This window comes from Fukomys damarensis, unplaced genomic scaffold (assembly GCF_012274545.1).
Source record: "Fukomys damarensis isolate Sample0158 unplaced genomic scaffold, DMR_v1.0_HiC HiC_scaffold_1, whole genome shotgun sequence".
Classification (NCBI taxonomy): domain Eukaryota; kingdom Metazoa; phylum Chordata; class Mammalia; order Rodentia; family Bathyergidae; genus Fukomys; species Fukomys damarensis.
In genome coordinates, this window is record NW_022900913.1 from 24,546,530 (window position 1) to 24,566,988 (window position 20,459).

The 20,459-nt window shown below is 43.0% G+C and overlaps 1 protein-coding gene across 3 annotated transcripts in view; it reads left to right on the plus strand.

Annotated features, from left to right (window-relative positions):
- The window catches only part of Pdzd2 (PDZ domain containing 2), a 248,168-nt gene that overhangs the window by 124,227 nt on the left and 103,482 nt on the right, over nt 1–20,459 (plus strand). For all 3 annotated transcript variants that reach the window (XM_010605415.3, XM_019204726.2, XM_033758241.1), the window contains exon 2: nt 18,915–19,419. In XM_010605415.3, coding sequence (XP_010603717.1) covers nt 18,915–19,419 — 505 coding nt within the window. The remainder of the gene's footprint in view (nt 1–18,914; nt 19,420–20,459) is intronic.

Sequence of the window (20,459 nt, forward strand, 5' to 3'; positions counted from 1 at the left end):
ATTTTGAGGCAAGGTCTTACCAAGTTGGCCAGGCTGGGCTTGAACTTGCAATCTTCCTGCCTCAACCCCACAGAGTACTAGGATTACAGGCGTGTGCCATCGTGTCCAGCTTCACCAGATCTTTAAGTTAGAGTCCTCCGATGAAAAGTGTTACGTGACGGTTACCTTGCGTTCTGTCCAGCGTAGCTGTTGTTTGTTAAAATACAGACTCTTCACACCCATGGCATAGGAGTTCTTCCATTTATGTGAGGAGAATATGTTCTAAGAACTGGGGATACCTGAAACTCTAGGTAGTGCTGAATCTCTGTATGCTATGTTTTTTCCCATATGCACAGACACAAATTTAATGTCCTTTTACGTCTTAACTAAGCAGTTGGCACTGTGGCCATAGCTTCCTGAGTTTTAGGAGTGACAACAAAACTAGCACAAATGGCTTTTTCCTTCCTCCTAAGGGCGTAGATAGAAGAGTTAATCTTAGCATATATCTTAGAGATCTCAGCATATGATTTTTTTTTTTTTTTACACTTCTTGAAATTAAAATTTTTCGCCTTTTCAATTAAAGGAAGTGCTTCTTGGCTTTTTGAGGGGAGCATATCTCAATTACCAACACCACTATTTTTGCATTTGGGGACCATTGTTAAGCAAAATAAGGGTGACTTGAACACTGTGCCCCAATACTGCAACAGTTGATCTAACAACGACCTAGGTAACTGACCCAGAGGCAGTAGCAGACGCAGTGTGGATAGGCTGGACAGAGATGTGTGTGGTTACATCCTGGGCTGGCCTGGGTAGGGCACCGCTGTGTCTGAGTGACTGAAACCTGGGAAAGGGACGACTCAGATCAGGGGCTACCACTATGTATAATTTGAGAAACGATTACAAATCTCAACTGGAGATCTTCTCCCAGCTTATTTACATATCAAACATAATTTAAGAAAAATAAACCAGGGCATTTTAATTCAAATGTAAAATTTTATTTTCAGGAATTCAGGCAGCCAGCAGGGTTGCTTTTTTCTGTTAATTCATTTCATAACACAATAAATAATTTTTTACTTCATTTAAAAATGCATATTTTAATATATTTAAATTAGGATTATTTACATTCTAGTCAGTAAATCATCTTTGTTCTTAACTATTAATCTGAACTAAAGGAAACAGCCTGCATCATCTATGAAATAGAGAAGACTTTCTCACATTTTATTTTTTGAAACAGGGTCTCACTTTGTCGTTCAGGGTGGTCTTGAACTCACTATGTAGCTCAGGCTGACCTTGAATTTGCAGCCAGCCTCCTGCCTCAGCCACCTGGGTACTGGGATTACAGGCATGTGCTATCACACCCACCTGTTTTGATATCTTAAAGATTATATTAAATCTTAAAATATACTCATTGAGTAACATATTAAAATTACTGTTTTTAAACAGATCTTAGGGGTTTTATAAGATTGCTTCTTATTGAAAAAGTTCAAGAGTCAACAGGTCTTGGAGAAGCTTAGGAGAAGGAAGACTACGTGTTTCCTAGCAAGCCACTGAAAACTGGATGGCCTCAAACAATGGAAAGTTACTCTCTGTCAGTTCTGGAGGCTGCAAGTCTCAAATTGTCAGCAGGGCTGTTTTTTCTGCAGGCTTTGGAAGAGAAACCTTTCCACGCCTCTCTCGCTTCTGGTCGCAGACATTCTGGACATTTCTTTGCCTGCAGATTCATCCTCCGACCTCTACCTCTGTGCCTTTTCTGTGTCTTCTTGTATGCTTTTTTGTCTCTTGGAAGCACAGTTTCCTTGGATATAGGGTCCACCTGATCTCCTATGAACTTACTTTCATCCTTAGTTAATTACATCTGCGGAGACCCAATTTCCAGGTAAGGTCACCGCATCCTAGGCGGACATAAATTGGGGGAGGGGGACATTATTTAACCCAGAGTCTTTCCACAGCTGCATCTCCAGTTTGAGTCAGTTCGAATTCATAGGCAAATCCTGGCCCCACAGCCTTGACCTTGGTCTTAACCTCCGCCTGTGTGGCTCTCCCTCCCCCCAGACCCCACCTTCAGCCTCTCTGACTCCAGCTGGGTCTGGGAGGACTGCCACTTCCTGAGGAAAACCTTGCTGTTCACATCCACATGCACAGCAGGCTGGTCCTCCTCTCATGAGCTTCTGAAGGAAACTGTTCCTGTTGGAATGTTATTCACATAATTAATATAATTTTTGCATTCATGCAATGTAAATGTACTATATATTTGATATATTTTTACCTAATATTTAGTATGTATTAGCTTACAGCACATACTATATAATATATAATATGTAAATGTAATGAGCATAATTGATATAATTATTTCTTGCACAGATTAACATTATGAGCTCAGTTAGGGCAGGAACTTTGTAACAGCACCAAGCCCATAGTCCGTACTCAGTTTTTTAAATCTTACTATCTTTATAGCACCTCTTTCATTTTCAGAGAAAATCCTTCCTCGGGACAGGGCTTACTCCCTCCTGGGTCTGGCTGCCACTCCAGGAAGCCCCCTTCTGGGGTGCAGGGATGGGGCTGTGCTTTCCGGATTAGCCTTAAGGTCTGGAGAATCAGGGAAAGAAAGATCTTTGGCTGGGTTTGGTGTTTACGGGGGGTGTCCGTGCTGTCTTGAAAACTGAGGCATCTCAGTTAACATGTGTAGGTTATATCATTCGTCCCATAGATTGAAGAAAAGAATCAAATCTAAAAACTCACTTTTTTGTGTGGTATTGGTGCACTGGGGTACATCCCCAACCCTTTTTATATTTTGTTTTGAGACAGTATCTCACTAAGTCTCCCAGGAAGGACTGGAACTTAAAATTGTGCTGCCCTCGGCCTCCCAGAGTGCAGGAATTATGGGCATGCACCACCATACCTGGCTATCACTTTTCTTATTTGTACTGTCAGTTGCTCTGTTTTATTTTTCTTCCCTGTCATCTCACACTGTGGCCGCAGGTAAAATTGAGTCATCAAACTTTAACAAACAAGTCTTGTTTAGGCAAATTTGAAGTTGATTGGGAACTTTCGCATCTGGAAGGGTCTTATGAGAAAGTCTCTTTGGCCTTAGTCATGTGTTTACATTTTTCAAAGATGTTTCCAATGAATTGAACGTTACATATTTTGTCTCTGATAATTTTTTTTTGGGGGGGTGGGTACTAGGGATCAAACTCAGGACCTTGCACTTGTGAGCCATGCGCGCACAGTGCCACTGATCTAAATCCCCAGCCCACCCACTTTGTGTTTGGAGACAGGGTCTTGCTAAGTATCTCTGACAATTTAAAGAACCTTCCTTTTTCAGTTCTTTAAGAGAAGGTATTGACGATTTCCACAGATCTGCTTACAAAACTTAACTTTCCTTTGGGCCCATCTCCTTTAGATCAAAGCTGAGGTACCCCAAGGTGGCTCCTTTTGTAATAAACCCTGCAGGAAAGGTGGACAGGGAAGGGAAACACAGTCCCGTGCCACCTAAGAATTTTCTGATCGATGCGAAGCCACATACATGACGGTGGTCCCATGAGATTATAATGAAGCTGCAAACTTCCTGTCACCTAGGCGTTGAAACGTGTTTATTACCTAGTGACGTTGTGGCATTATAACATCGTAGCAGAACACACCACGTATGTGTTTGTGCCGATGCCTGTGTACACAAACCTATTGTGCTGCCAGTCATATAAAGGCAGAGAACATAATTATGTACAGTACATAATACTGGCTAATGATGGTAAATTATTATTATTGCTTAATGTATTTGCTGTGCTTACTCTTAAGACATATTCCTACTTATTAAAAATAAGCTTACTATACAGCATGAAGCCCTGTGATGCTGGCAACATCACACACTTCGTGTTTACAGTGTCTCTTGATTAGATTTAGAGGCCACGTGAAGAGATTGATTTATACCATCTGCTCCCTGTGATGTTTGTGCAATGATGAAATCATTCAGTGATGCATTTCTCAGAATGTGGCCTTGTTCTTAAGTCGTGTCTGTCCGTAAATCTCATCTTGAATGATTTCAAAAGACTGCAGTCAGTCTCTTTAGGAGGAAATCTCTGAAAGGAGTTGACTGTAAAGTGTGAACAATAGCCAAAAAAAGTTGTTGGCTGATCCTAGGGGTAGATGCCTGTAATCTCGGCACTCTGGCAGGAGGATTGCAAATTCAAATTCAAGCCCAGCCTGGGCAGTACAGCTACTTAGCAAGATCCTGTTTCCAAAAACAAAGTGGGTGGGGTCGGAGACCTGGCTGGGGAAAAGACCTGGGTTCAATTTCCCAGTACCCACAAGCAAAAAAACCACAAAACTGTTGAGTATTCCTGTGACCTTGGTCTTGCATCTTCCCGCAAGCTTGCATCCAGCCTTTTAAGCACCTGAAAAATTGTGTGCCCCCTGCCTTGAATTAAGGTTGCTGCCATCCTTACAAAGCACCAGGCTGAGTGAGGAAACAGTGCCTTTTACAGCAGCTTTGGAGCCAGGACTAGTTGAGATGCCCCTGTATGTAAGAAAGCCCCAAGGGCCTGATAGAACAGTGCCACCAGGCACAGCTCCTGTGTCCCTAGGGCTTCTGGAAGGTCCTCTGGTCAAATCAGAGGCCTGTTTCTCTTCCCACTTGCAGATTCTCCTGAGCACCCTCTTCCTGATGTGCAGTTCAAGAAATAACTTCCTGGACTGTTTGTTTTTCCAGGCAGCTCATGGCATCAGTTTTGTTTTTGAACATTTTCTGTTTGCTCTAAGTGGGAGGGTTCCAAGCTGGTGTTCCAACTGCTTGCTAGTTCCTGCTGAGAATACTTGGTGATGAATTGAGTTCCTAATATTCTAAACACTGGAGACTCACAAGCACCTACCTTCTTGTACCTGCGAAGCAACCAGCCAGAGGTGGAGGGGCTGGCTGTTCATGAATGGGGGAATTTCTCCTAGCACTGAAATCAGTCTCATGCCTGTAGTGATCTGTTATGAACACTTAAAAAAACATCGTGTTGTTTGCTCTCAGTATTACTGTGGCATCGCAATATGTTGAAACACTTAACATGAAAACAACTGAGTTTTTTAAACTCAGAAACAGTGGAGTTATTTTTAAAGGAGGCAGATGAACCAGAGGGGGGAGGGTTGTCTACGTATTCCTAACAGTGGAGGAAAGGAAAGAGAAGTCGTTTTACTCCTGCACAAGTGGGGCTAGATGGAAGGGTGGGGAAGGGAGAAGGTGAGAGGCCAGCCTTGGCGGGGCCCGTCTTCTAGTTACCTCTGTTACCCTCAGCTGGACTGGGAGGCCAAGACTGGTCCCTTAATCCTCCTCGCTCATTCTAGGTGATCTCACCTAATCTGAACAAGCCAGCTCATTGCCGAGAGCTGGAATGGAACCGTTGGCCACTTCTACCCACACCTTGGGAAACCACGTTGCCTCCTCACTGCTGTGAAATACCTTGTTTTCCTTCAGGCCCTTTGCTTGTGGGTGTGAGGCATATTTTGGGTGTTAATCCAGCCCTGAAACAGAATTCATTATGGTGGCAATGTGGGGAGAGGCCTCTTTAGGCCCTTAAAGGTTGCAACCCTTAAGGAGACCTGGTGCAATGAGCAGCATTAGGATGGGCCTTTGCCATGAACTCCAGTCTTTGCAGCGTTTGGAATCAGGCAGACAGAGTTGAATCCCAGCTCCAGTCTAACCAGCGTGATGACTGTGGGCAAGTTACTCTAAGTTTCAGTTTTCTCATCTCTGAAAGATGGATCACAGTGTCCACCTCAGCCGGCTCGTTGTAGGGTGAAATGAGGTGGTGTGTGCTTGCATTTAACACAGAATACAGTGTACCGTTAAAACTTAGTGTTAATACCGCACACCCCCCCTTTTCTATTATAAAACTCATATTAGTTGTTAGAAGTTCTAATACAAACACGCCATTAAAATCAAGCTGCTCATTTTTAGTGTTTGTGCTTGCATGTCCTATAGTTTAAGGTTTCTTTACTGCTTCACTTGTTATTTTTAAAATGCCAATATATAAAATCAAATGCCTCTTCATTTTTCTTGTCTGAACATAACTACAGTAAGAACCAGAGCTCAACGATAATTCAGCCACGGTGCAGTTAAAATTCCTGGGCAGACGCATTTAAAAGTTGTCCTGTCCACATCTGTAAAGACTTGTGTGTTTTTCTAGGCCAGGGTTCTATTTATTTGGCTTTGTCATAATCAAAGTCCTCTAAACTAAAAAGAGTTCTAAAGGATCACAAAGGGGAGATAAACATCAGGGAAAATACCTGAAATTTTCTCCAGGCCCTCCAGTACCTTTTGTGGAGGGAGGAAAGTCACAAAACTCAATGATCAGAGTGCATGGACCTGTCTAGCCCACCCACATCTGCCAGAGAAGAAAGAAAAGGAGTAAAGTCAGATTTTTCATAAATTCTCAGTTTACTGTATAGAAGCGATTTGGGAGAACAGTGCATGACATTAGAGAGAACATGTTGATAGGAATAAGACATCTTGCAGTTTTTGGTAGTACCTTTCCTCTGGTGACTTCAAAACAGTGAAAGCACCTCAGAGAAGAAGCCCACTATTTTGATGGAAATAGTTTTGACGTAAGTGAAACCAGGTTTGGCGCAAAGTAGGGGCAGCCCCTGGCCAAGCCAGTGGAACAGACCCTGGAAGGATTGCGGCAAGCTGGGGTGATTATTTCAAGATGGAGTTGGACCTACTTGAAAGTGTGGGGAACGGGAGGGTCCAGACATTTCATCTGTGTCTGAATTGGATATGAGAAACAATCGTGTGCCTTGTGAGATACATGGGCCCACAGAGCTCTTCCCCCTTTATCGTCACCTCTGAAGGCAAAAAAGGGGGTGGTCACCTTTTCGTGGTGCACTGTGTAGGCTTCAGGGTCACCCACTGATTATGAACTGTTGGCTTTGGCTGGCCTGGGGGATGAAAGCAGGAAAGGAAAATGTTTGTTCTTATTCTCGTTTCCCGCAGTTTCCAACTTGGGGAACATAGGGAAGGTGATGGGGCAGTATGGAACTCAGTTCTTAGGTCATCTTGTACGGAACTTTTAGGGCTTAGTGGCCCTAAAACTGTAATATAATTTCAATATGGTCTGGCTTTAGTTATCCTTGAATGTTCATAGTAGCCTCTTGCAACTACACATGTGGCCAACCCCAGGAATTGCCACAGGTCACGTGCCTGGCAGGGCTGGAGAGTTGAGCCTCAGGCAAGACCTGAGCCTTGGGAGCAAGCTGCCTTGGGTTTTCTGTTTCTCTGCCTTGAACAGTCTTCATCCTTAAGCGATGAGTCACAGCTAAGCCACTGCAGTATGAAATTAAATGTCTTTGGTATGTCCAGAGAAGAGGATATGGCTTGATCGAAACAGAGTTCAGAAGAGACTTGGATAAAAATAACATGGAGAAAGTGAGATATGAAGTGTAGTTGATGCAAACATATAGTAATATATTATGGTAGTACTAAGGCTACCGGTATTTTGGGTCCCTCTCAAAATTCATGTGTTGAAACTTGTTCCCGATATGATGACATTGGGAAGTAGCTTTGGAGGTGATTGAGTCATGGAGGTGGTACCCTTAGGAATGCAATCGGTGGCCTTATAAGAGATGACCCAGAGAGATGCCTCACCCCTTCTACAAAGGCCTATCTGCCTCTGAATCACGAAGAAAACACTTACCAGATACCTTGATCTTGAACTTCCTGTTCTCCAGAACTATGTGGGACGCATTTCTGATGTCTGTAAGGCTCTTTGTGCCAATTTATTACACAGCCCACAGGACTAAAGCAAATTCCTCTCGTATACTGTTAGATCGCCAGTGTTTGGAATCTCTGTTAATGAGAAGAGCTTTGCTTTTCTGATGATGAAGCCCAAGTTGCTGCATGAGGACCTTGGAGCAACAGGAACAATGTAGGAGACCGAATGGAAGAAAATGCCCATTCCACTTGAATGAGATACTGAGAGCAAACTCTGGAGGGAGAAGGGGCTGCCAGGGGATTCATGGTCTGAACTGGATGGGATGGTTTTCATTCCATTAATTAATTAATCACTGCACTACTGTGAGGGGAGATAATGAGTAAGATTCAAGCAGGGCACTAGGATCTGCACAATAGGACTCTCTCCCCTCTCTCCCTGCATCCCTGCCTTTTCTGCCTCCCCCTCTCTCCTCCTCTTTCCCCAGCAGAAAGGATCTTCTTATGACCCACATTTATCTATGGTGCTAATCATGCATCAGCCACTAGGCTAGAGCATGAGGTTACCAAATTGAAGATTTTTGCAAAGTGCATTAATAGATAACTCTCAAGGCAAATGACTACCAAACCAAGAACTTTAGCCTCACTAATTGTCACTAACTTGAACATTGAAATGAGATAAGGTAGGTTTTGACCACTACACACGTCAGACTAAAAAGAGCCACAATATTCAGTAACGCATGAATTCTCTCAGACAGCACTAGGAGGATTCTAAATTGTTACCATCTTTATGAAGGAAAGACTGACAGTTCATATTGGAAAGCTTGAGTGTACTTTTGGCCCAGCAAGAACTTTTAACCTAGGAAGTCCACCCACAGGGGCAAGCCTTTTGCATACCAGCAGTATGCTGACATCTTCCGCGGTTTTATCTCCATACCTGTCCTGTGCTCCAAAGCCCAGATCCGATATCTAGTCTTCTATACAGCAACCACATGAGCATCTGAAACTCAAGATGTTCAGAATTTGACTCCAGGGGAGGTCTATGCAATTAGAATAGTGGGATAGCTTCAACCTTCAAAGGGTGCTCTGCCCGCCTCAGATGATGGCAGCTCCATTCTTCCAGTTACTCAAGCCAAAGGCCTAGACACCATCCTTGACCTCTTATATCCTGTATCCAATCCCCCGCCACACAAAAAAAGAAAAAGATCTTCTGTTCCTTTTACTCAACCTTCAAAATTGATCATGATTCTGACTATTTCTTAACTCTTCTACACAATTCTGATTTTCTCAACTTCACTGAGACTCCTGATAGTTCCCTGGAATCCTTGCACTCGATCTTCTGTCCCATCTCTTTCCTTCTACCCTTGTCTGTTCTCAACACAGAAACATAGGGGTTGTTTTCAAATGTATTCATATCGCTTCACTCCTCTGCCCTGAATCCGGCATCTCTCTGTTCTGCACAAAGTCCTTACAGCAACAATACCCGCATGAAGTTTTGCAGGAATTATTCTGTTACCTCTCCGACCTCGTGGATTACTTTCTTCCTCCCTCCTTTCCAGCCACACAGGCCTCCTTGCTGTTCCTCCAACACTGGGCAAGCTTCCAGTTCCCACTTTGGCAGTGGCTGCTCCTTCTGTCTGGAATGCTCTTCTCCCAGTCAGCCGTACACATGGTCGACTCTTTGACCTTCTTTAAAACTTTGCTCAGTGTGTTCTTCCTGGAGGGGATAACTTAGCCACACAGTTTAAAATTTCAACCAGACTTTTCCAGCACCTGGCATACTTGAGCTTCTTTATGGTCTTCAGTCCATAGCACACCTCACCTCTGAACAGCCTTTACCGTGGATGTTTATTTGAATAGGTCTGTGATTGGTCATCTGCCTGCCCCTGACAGACTGTAAGCTCCACAAAGGCAGGAACCTTTGTTGTGTTCATCTCTTTACCCTTAAGTGTCCAAAACAGCACTGGGCATATAGTCGATAACTGTTTGTTGACTGAATGAAAGCATGAATGAGTGGATATGTAATCAGCAGGTAGCAACTTTATAAAGAGAAAGAAGTAGCATGAAGCCACAAGAAGAAATTGAAATGGTTCCATGTCCATTGTCTGATGCAGATAATCTCCCTGATGAGGTGAGCTTGACTCACATATAGCAAACTCTGACGCCCAGCACTCACTGTGTCTCCCCTGCAGCCTCCCAAACCGAGAAAATGTGGCCAGCATCGTCAGGGTATTGTTGGCAAAGCTATGTGCCCGTAGTATTAATTTGATTCTGAATAGATGAAGCTTGTTCTTACATATCCATAAGAAATCCTGATCCACCCACATTAATTTAATAAAGAAATGCAATCATTTGCAAATAGAACCTTAGAAATTTTCTTTTTAGGGCCAGTTTTTTTTTTATGTCTTATAAGATCAATTCCCATTGTCGATCAGGCATTTTCTACTTAATTTAGCTTCTGCTTTTCTATTTCTCACACGCATATGAGTACTTTAAAAAATGTTTATTGATTCATGCAGAAATAAGGTGCATGAAAACCTCTGAGGAAAGCAGAATGTTTACATAGCTTCCTGTTGAGCGACAGAAAGGCCCTTACCTGTGTATCCTTCCAGTGAGCCTTATCAGAACCAAAACATGTGATTCAAGATAATTTGCCATAAGGGTTGTGAATTTAAGTCAACCTTGTTAGTTTGAGTATGAGCTTTCAAAATAAATATGAAAATTAGTGACACCTTATTGCATGGAGTTTGAAGTAATTTTTCCCACTGGTTCTTTGATTTGTTGCTTTTTAGCCAATATTTCCCTACATTGCCCTCACCCCTACCTTTCTGCCTGTTAGGGATATTGCGTCTAATGGCCCAGGAGACACAGGAGACAGAGTGTAAGCTGGGAGAGGAAAATGGTGTACATTTAACACCAATGGGCACAATTTCAGCTTCTCTCAGAGGCTACACCCCACCTTTAGAGTGCTGTAGACTTACAGGATGAAGTATCTGCCTTATTTCCTACTCCTCTTAGACTGAACCTTAAAGAAAACCTCATTAAATATTAGGTTTTTTAAAAATGCATATTGACTTATATTTCTAGTTACTGGTATCAAGAGTAAAATATTGAGCTCTTTTTATTTTGCTTGATGTTGGAGAGCAAGAACAGTTATAATCTGTGTATCGTTGTGCTATAGGTCAAGAGCTGTGATTTTACTCTGTTGGTGAACTGCCAAGTTAGCCTGCTTAGTTTCATGGATGCTTGTGGAAGACATGAAACTCATGGATCGGAGATTAAAGACAGCTTATTATTCACAGAAATATCTTTAACCCCCATCCCTGTGCTGTTATGTATATATATTTTGAGGTTTCAATTACCTGTACTCAACCTCAGTCTGAGAATCTTAAGTGAAAAATTCCAGAAATAAACAGATTATAAATTATAACTGCAAATCACTCTGACTAGCATAATAAAATCTTTTGTTATCCCACTCGACCCCACCCAGGACACAAATAACCCCTTTATCCCGTGTACCCCTGCTGTGTACACTGTCCACCTGTGAGTTGCTTGAGTAGCTCTTGCGTATCAGATTGGCTGTTACGGTTTAGCAGTGATTGTCAAGAAGCCCGTATGTTACTTAATAAAGGCCACAAAGCATCAGAGTAGTGATGATGGCAATTCAGATACACCAAAGAGAAGTTATAACGTACTTCCTTTAAGTAAAAAAGTGAGTGAATATGGATGTACGAGTAGGCATGTATATGTATGTATAGGAAAAAAGAGAATAAGTAGGGTTTGGTACTATGCTTTGATCAGACATTGCACTTGGGGTTTTGGGACATATCCCTCATGAATAAGAGGGAACTATGATAGACAAAGTATTAGCCTGTTTCTTCACTGTCAACCAGTTTTCCCTGATCCAAATTTTGTGGTGAAATGAACACACTTTATAACAAAAAGAACCTACTCATTGATTCATACTGCACTCTCTAGATTTGAGATAAGGAAGAGGAGGGGAAAATTCCTGAGACTTAGCCATTTCTGCTAAATAGAAGTGAGAGGGAGTAGAAATTGGCCTCCTCGGTCTGCTCCTTTGAGCGTAATTGGAATACCCTGTTGCTGTCACATCCACTCCTATGCCTGGGGTGTGACCTATTCTCAGAGACCCATGGTGCTTAACCCTTTTTCCTCCCCCTGGTGGGGCTACCGTACTCCATTTCTGTGATAGTTAAGTAGGTTGATTCATCTTCAGAAAAGGCCATACCAACACACCAAGGAGGCAGCTCTTATCAGCACAATATCAGCAAAGAAATTCCATCTTCAGAAGCCCCAAAACAGAGTATGATGCTTTTTGGGGAAGGCTGTGGAATCTGAGGAGTGTACCCAAAATCCAAAGTTACCTGGAAAAGCAGAGCCTGAGATTGCCCTTGGGCATCTGGGGTCCCTTCTATTACAGAGCTGCCCAAACTTGCTTCCCTTTGTCCAAGCCAAGTCTTCACTAGCAAATTAATCCCTCTGTATTTAACATTTCCTCTCAACTCATTGTTCCTTGGAAATCTCCCGACTCATAGTTTCAAACAGATTTCTAGATTAATTAAGCTTTCCAGGGTTGCAAAGAGTCACAACTAGTTTCTCAGGCGCTCCTTCCTGCTTAAGGGGAAAAGGTCATGGGCAAGTCCAGTTGGCCTCCGTTCATCCTGTGTTAGACAGGGTAGCCATTAGCAGCTAGTCCTGTTCTGTACAACTGAGACCCTGTCATAATAACTCAGCTATAAACATCCCACTGCATTCAGTGTTTTTCTCTCATCCATGCTGAGGGACTGACGTATGCAAATGAAGTAGGGATGTCCACTTTGGTGTAGTCTGAGTTCCAGAATTCAGTTATGTGTTCTTGAGTTAGACAGTGGTTTTTGTTTTTTTGTTGTTGTTGTGTTTTTTTTTGTTTTGTTTTGTTTTGTTTTGTTTTGAGACAGGGTCTCACTATGTAGTTGAGACTGACCTGGAACTCGCCATATAGCCCAGGCTGGTCTCGAACTCACAGCGATCCTCCTGCCTCAGCCTCCTGAGTGTTGGGATTACAGGTGTGCGCCACCACACCCGGCAAGTGTTTTGTTTTTTATAGCATTGTGTTATAGGCCAGTGCCCAGTGGTGGTGAACCAGGTGGGTTCAAATTATACACATCTACATACTGGGGTTCAGCGTGGCAGGACCCCTCTGTGAGTCCACACTGTGCAGACACCTGTAGTAGTCATAGGCTGAATGAACAGAATGATTTTCAGAGGCACTTGGAGATTTTTCCTTCCAAAAACTTTGTCAAAATCATCAAAATATCAAAACCATATAACTACCTTAGACCCTGTGTTGATAGAATCCAGACAAATGATGTGACTCTGGACTTCTAACATCCTCCTGTGTTTGCCACTCTCTTTATCTCCTATTTCCTTGTATTTCTTGTTCTTCAAACTCTGGATACTTTTATCCTTCCAAACATGCATCATCACCTGCTTTTTCAGACCTTCCAGCCCCCAAGAACACAGACTCCAGAATTATAACACATATGGAACGGAGGAGACACACTTCATTTTGGATAAGGCTCCTTTGGAGGGAAAGAAGAGGGAGAATTGAGTTCAGAAAAGACCACAGGGAGTAAAGAACTCTGACAGATTCCAGAGGAAAGTCCTAGGCTAGAATTCAGAGCTTAATTTCTAGACATACTGATCTGTCTTCATTTTAAGATCATCCCAGGAGAGTCAAAGTCAAGGAGATTAAAATTTTCCTCGCTGGTGGAAAATCTCAAATTTTTAGGACAAAATATGTAATAGAGAAGCTTCTCAAAGGCTAGTTATTGTACCTTTTGATAAAAAGTAGCCTTTGTTTTTCTAAATGACATTATTATCCCACATACTGTGCTGTGGTGTGATCATGGTTTGTCCCCAGCAAAACACTGCAGCAGGGACAAAGGGAGGCCATGACAGCAGGAAGTGTTTGGGTCCCGGAGGGGCGTGGATGGGAACAACCTCCTGAATGGATCAGTGCCTTTCTCACGCGAGTGAGTTCTCATTCTCATGGCACTGGATTAGTTAGCGCAAGAGCTGTTACGGAGTGAGTCCACCCTTTGGGTTCGTCCTCTTCCTCTTCCATCCATTAGCCCTCCTGCCTCTGCCATGAGTTAAAGCAGCACAAAGTTCTCAGCAGATGTAGCCATCCTTTCTTGGATTTCCCAATCTCCAGAACCATGAGTCAGAATAAAACCTTGTTTGTTGATAAGTTATTCAATCTCAGATACTCTGTCATAGCAACCAAAAAACAGGTGGAGACTTACTGACTTTTAAGTTTAGTATAAAGATTCTAATACTGGATAACATTCCTACTAGACAGAAAAAGGAGACTTGAATGTATGAATTAGCCAGAAAGTGCTGGAAAAGTTAGGCAAATCATTTAAATACATGTGAATATGGAGTTTGGAGCCATTAGGTTTAAGGTGATTTAAAGAATTCTAAAAACAAAAAAAATTATTCACTCCCCAAATGTCTCTTCTTCACCGGCTGGCTATAGTGTCCATAATTCATTCATTACCCTTTGTTTTGGGATGATCTAGACAATCCTCAGAGTCCAGGAAAGGATAAAATACCCTGTCATACAGTTCCTTTGAGGTGGCGGGGTCTTATTTATTGCTCGGAAGCAAGGAGAGAACAGGGAGATGGCACTGAACCAAATATAAATTCCTCTTGGGCCAGGGGTTTAGCTCAGTGGTTCCGGCACCTGCCTCACAAGCATAAGGATCCAAGTTCGATCCCCGGTACCAAAAAATATATAAAAATAAATAAGTAAATTATAAATTACTCTTGGCTTTGTAAGGCTGCTAACTATGGACGCTATAGGAGAAAAACGCTGTCTCAGTCGCAGGTACCTTTCAGGATTCTTGCAGCTCCCGTGAGAACAGGATATGGGAAAGATATCTTATATACGGGACAGATATTTAAGATCTCATGATCCAAGTCAAGGAGCCAGTACTTTTGGTAGTGAAGAAAAGGTCTCTGCATATAACATATCAAATTGCTTAGAGTTTTTAGTATAAAAGGTAGATTCCCAAAAGCAATTTTAAATGCTCTCTAGTTGAAATCTTTTTTCATTTGATGATAAGTATCCAGGAGGCCTGTGTTAGTCAGCTTGCCACCCCTGTAGATACTTGATGTGAATAAACTTAAAAGGAGGAAAGATTTATTTTGACTCACGGTTTTGGAGATTTCAGTCCATGGTCTCTTGTCTCCACTGCCTTTGGGCCAGTGGCAGCAGCAGGGTACCTCATAATAGAGAGGAGCTTATGCTAGAGGAAGCTTGTTTACTCTGTGGTGCTTGGGAAGCAAAAGGGACAGAGGAGAGGGGTGATCCCAATGCCTCTTCCAGGGTACAGCCCCAGTGGCTTAGCTTCCTTCCACATCTCCCAGTAGCACCACGGGTTGGTGACCAAATCTTTAACACATGGACCATTGGGGAATGCTTATGCAAAGCAGAGGAAGACTTAATTAAGATAACTCAGATGTAAAATGAATAGTTCTGTTTCTTATTCTATTCTGTCCTTGGTGCTGGGGTAACTTGGTCCTTTTTTTCCCCCAGAACTCTTCTTGGGAAACCAGCATTTGCAGTTATTAGCATGAATGCAGTACAAAAATGACTCGTTTTAACATCTTCTCTTTGCAGATGCAAGGCTGTGGCACAGAGTTGAGAATAACTTAGAGCAGAATTGCACAGTAGATACACTGTGGACTTTGGAATCAGAATTAGGTCTGCCAGGTAGTAGTAGGTATAGTAAATTGACAAGGTAATTAATAATCACTTTTTAACTGCAGTTTCTTCTAAGACATTTCTTGGGGAATGAGTGTCTATAAAGCACCTACTCAAAGAATAAACTTAGCACTTTCCCAGTATTATTATATTTACTATTTTTAAAGAATTGAGACATGTGATTCATCCTACGGCTTGGATAAGTGTCCACAGAGGCTCACAAGTGAAAAGCACTATTTGGAATATAGTAGAGCCTTTAAGGGGTGGAGCTTAGCGGAAGGTGTTCTCATCTCAGGGACCCCAGCCTCTTTCTCTTTTCTCTTTCACATGCAGCCATCACGTGAACAGTTTTGCTGTGTGCTGCCACTGCGTTATGCTGCCTCGCCACAGGCACAAGCACGGCAAGCCAATCAGTCATGAACTGAAAACCTCCGGAGCCATAAGCCAGATGAAACCTCTTCTCTTCATAAGATGATTATGCTATATACTTGTTACAACAGTGGAAAGCTGACTAACATAAAATTTAACATTGTAAGGTGTATAATTTAGTTGGCTTTAGTACATATAAGTATATATATATATATGTATATGACAGAGAGAGAGAGAGAGTTAGAGTTATATATTGTTATATAACCATTACCACTGCTTAATTCCAGAACAGTCTTTTCACACATCCTCCTCCCAAGTCCTTTACAGCAGTCAGTCCCAATTCCCTTCTGTAACTCCTGGAAACCTCTATTCACTTTGTGTCTGCATTTTCCCTGTTCTGGAAATGGCCTATAAATGGGATTATATAACATATAGCCTTTCGTGGTTTGGCTTTTCTCACTTAGCATCGTGTTTCCAAGTGTTACCCATGTTGTAGCATATAATGCATTCCTTTTTATTGCTAAGTAATATTCTTTTATATAAATATGATACAATTGATCCATCCATTAGTTGAGGGAGATTTTGTATAATGCCATTGTTTTATGTGGCTGGGCCAGAGCCAGAATGAGGACTTGGATGACTAACTTTCCACCTTGTCCTCCTTTTACTGTCCTACACTGTTTTTTGTAACATCTGAGCACATGTAACATTTTAACCTGAAGTCATTTGTTCAGTGAAACCCTTACAACCTAGCTGCCTAGTTTTCAGATTTTATACTTTTACAAGAACTTTTCCAGTCTGGAAAAAATACGTAATTCAAAGAAGTGAAATCTAAACATTTTAGGACAATTGTGCTGAGAATAAGTTTAATTTTTATTTTCCAGACTTCAATAGATGGTCTTTCATGCCTCTTCCTCCTGCTGTACTTCACAGAATTGCCTGAGATCTGAATGGTATCTTTTTTTAATCTACTTGTTTTTATGTGTATGAGTTCACCACCATGATATATAGCCTAGGATCAAAGAAAGTTTTTATTAGGTTTGGTTGATGTTTGAGTCCCTTCTCTCTTGTTCACTTTATTGCATGGCAAATATTGAGAATTATTCTTTTTTCTCATAAGACGGGCACTGACATTGCTCTAATCCATAGGGAAGAGGTCTACTTGCCTTTAGGCCAGCTTCCAGCGTGCTTCAAACACAGCTGGTCACCTCTTCTCCCCTCCCATGCCTGCTCCCTAAGTGAAAGCTCACGGTGAGATGAGAGAGAACTTGGTAACCTGGCCTCCTTAGCACATCTGACTGCCCCAGCCCTCAGATCTGCTTTTCCCTGGTGACAAGATCCCAGAAGGACTATAACTGTACTGTATACCTAAAATGTACCAATAAACTCAATGAGGGGGGAAAAAAAAAAGATTCCAGAAGGCCATTTCTACCTACAGTCCTCATTTCTTCTGAGTCAGCATGGCGCCCAGAGGGAGAGCACCTGGCCACACTTGGGCTTTCTCTTTGTCGGCATAAGAACACCGGAAGCGGGATCAGTTTATGAAGCGTTTGGTTGTTGACACTCCTTGGGAACCAGGGATGTGTAGGATGTGGCAAGATTCCAGGGGTGAAAGCACTTCCCTGGGTTCCTTGGGGATCTGTGCTACTTTATCTTAGATGGCGCAAATGGAGAGTCCAGCCCAACTTCGTTTCCCGACTTTGACCCAGTGTTTTCTTTGCTGAAGCTTGAATGACCTGGGATCCTGCATACTGCTAATCGTTTCATTTGATGTTCTGTTTTCTTGGTACCCTTTAAACCCCGGAGCAGTTACCATGTGTCACGCTTCCTGTGCTGCATTATCCCGTATTATTCCCTGCTTCTCAGTATTCGCCTCCCTCAGATCCATAGAGAAGCAACTGGCCCTGACCCTGTCTTCTCCATCCTGAGTGTCCCTGATTGCCCCAAATGTTCCTAATTGACCCAGTTTCCAGCAGCCTTCTTTGTCCTACCTGGTCTCCTATGTCCATTTTTCAGTGCTCTTCTTAATGTGAGGCTTACCTGCAAGGGACCATCCATGGGTGTCGTGAACAGCCCAGCTAGGACCATGACCAAGAGATGAGCCTGAACTCATTCTGGGCCTCTTTAAGCTTCACACCAGTCAGCCCCGCTCCTACTCAGTCTGTACCTTTTGTCACTAACTGATGTGGGGCAGAAGCACTATTAGAAAGTTGAAAAATGTTTTTGGCCTAATAACAGAACGTTACATGTCCCCCAATCCATTTTATCCATTCTTTGTCCTGGGTACTTGTATTATTGTCTCATCAGCAATATATAGGCGGGAAATGCAATGCAATATATAGACGAGAGTCCAGCATGATTTTGACAGAAGAAATTATTGAAAGAGTAGAGAACTCTTTTAATTTTTGGTCCAACCAAGCCCTTCATCTTTTTAAAAACCAGTGGGCCAGGGATCTAGCTCAGTGGTTCCAGCACCTGCCTCGCAAGCACAAGGTCCTGAGTTCGATCCCTAGTACAAAAACAAAAAAAAAACAAACTATTTTACTGTTAGTTGACACATAATTCTACGTATTTATGGAGTATGGTGTGACATTTCAATACGGTACACAATGCAATGACCAGATCACCTCAGACAGTTCTTCCCTTGTGTCAGGCACATTCAAAATCGTCTTTGGTAGCTATTTTGAAATATAAAATTAAGTGTTATCGACCACAGTTACCCTCCTGTGCTACAGACAGTTTGAAATTAGTCTTCCTATAAGAATGTTTGCTAGGGGCTGGGGGTGTAGCTCAGTGTTTGCCTAGCATGCCTGAGGCCCTGGGTTCTGGCCTCAGCACTGCAAAAATAAACAAAAACTTGTTTATTTGTTAATGATATATTAACAAAGGTGTATTAGGATTGACTCTGAAGCCAGAAGAAAAAAAAAACCCCTTCTCTGACTCTTGAACTTAGGAGACCTCATTTAGTAACTTCTGGCTCATGGGTGTGTTTGACTGGGGGAGTCATCGGCAGTTCCACAGTTCCTGCTCCCCGGGAAGCCTAGGTCCTGGCTGTCCCGGTCCCTGGCGCCTACGCGCTGCCCTCTAAGCGGTCCTGTCTGTGTGTTGCAGTTACCTGGCTGAGCAGTGCTGGAATGGAGGCTTCATCTACCTGATAATGCTGCGGCGCTTCAAGCACAAAGCCCACTCGACTTACAATGGCAGCAACAGCTCGGAACCAGGAGAGACACCTACCTTGGAGCTGGGTGACCAAACCTCAAAGAAGGGAAAAAGAACGAGAAAGTTTGGAGTCATCTCCAGACCTCCGGCCCACAAGGCTCCCGAGGAACCGGCGAGCAGCGCTGGCTGCGAGGAGGCCAATGATGCGGATGCGGGCTCGGAGCTGGAGAACGGCGGCACCGACCCGGAGCTCGGAAACGGACACGGCTCGGAGCTGGAGAACGGCCCCCCCTCTCTCCAGGAGGAGGCTGCACCCAGTCTAGAGAGCTCAGCAGCAGCCAAAGAGGCAGAGCCTGGACTCCCGAAGGCAGAGGCTGCTCTGACCACGGGCAGTGACAAAGGCCGCTTCTCCAAAGCTGGGAAGATGGACTGCCAGTCAAGTGACTGCCTGCCACGGGTAAGGTTTGCCTTGATTACAGACCGATGTTTCCTTTTGTTTGTTTTTTTTTGGTACTGGGGATTGAACTCGGGTCCTTGGGCTTGCAAGGCAGGCTACAGACTCGATGTTTAAAAGAAACTGTGTGAAGTTGCTTTTACAGTTTAGAAAACATGTCTATGATGACTTTTCAGTTAGACGTCAACAAATTCATCAAGATAAATGATCAGAGCACGTAACAGCAAAATAGTTCAACAAGTCTCTTTATCCTACTTAAATAAAGAGAAAGTTAGAGGATAATATGTGAAAAATCCAAGCCTTCTGTGGTCTTATCTGAGTCAGATGAGGCCCAGATAAAGCACTTGAACTGCATAATTTTTCATCACTGCTGTCACAGGGAAATTGCTACTTCAATGCCAGGAATTCCTGGTAGCAGTTGATAGCACAAACATCCCAGCTTCAGTATTACACAGGAAGGGCATCCAACATGCAGCCAGGCATTTGCTTTTATTTTATCGATTTATTTTTTGTTTTTTTGAGACAGGGCCTTACTATGTAGTTCAGGCTGGCCTTGAACTCATGGTGATCCTCCTGCCTCAGCTTCTAGAGTGCTGGGATTACAGACAAGTGCCACCATGCCCAGCTTGTGCTATTATTTTTAACAGTTCAAAACCAGTGATATTTTCCTGGTATGGTGGCATTATGCTGCTAAATTCCAGTGAGTCTTGCAAGCTTCACAGAGACCTCTGGTCTGTGATATCCAGTGATGGTCAAAGTTGGTCTTGCCTAAAGGCAAAGCACATGTGGTTTGTTTTCTTTTGCCCAGTACCAGGGATTGAACCCAGGACCTTGGGCTTGTGAGGCAGGTGTGGCACCACTGAGCTAAATCCTCAACCGGCAGATGTATTTTCTGACTGGTGGTGGGTGAGCCTCTTGTCTCCAGTTGTCTCACCCATGATACCCAACATTGTCATATCAGAGCAACACCTCTTAAGGTAAATGTGTTTGTTCCAAGTGTTCACCTAGCAGCTGTTTCTACAGGCTCTTAAAGAAGCAGTTGC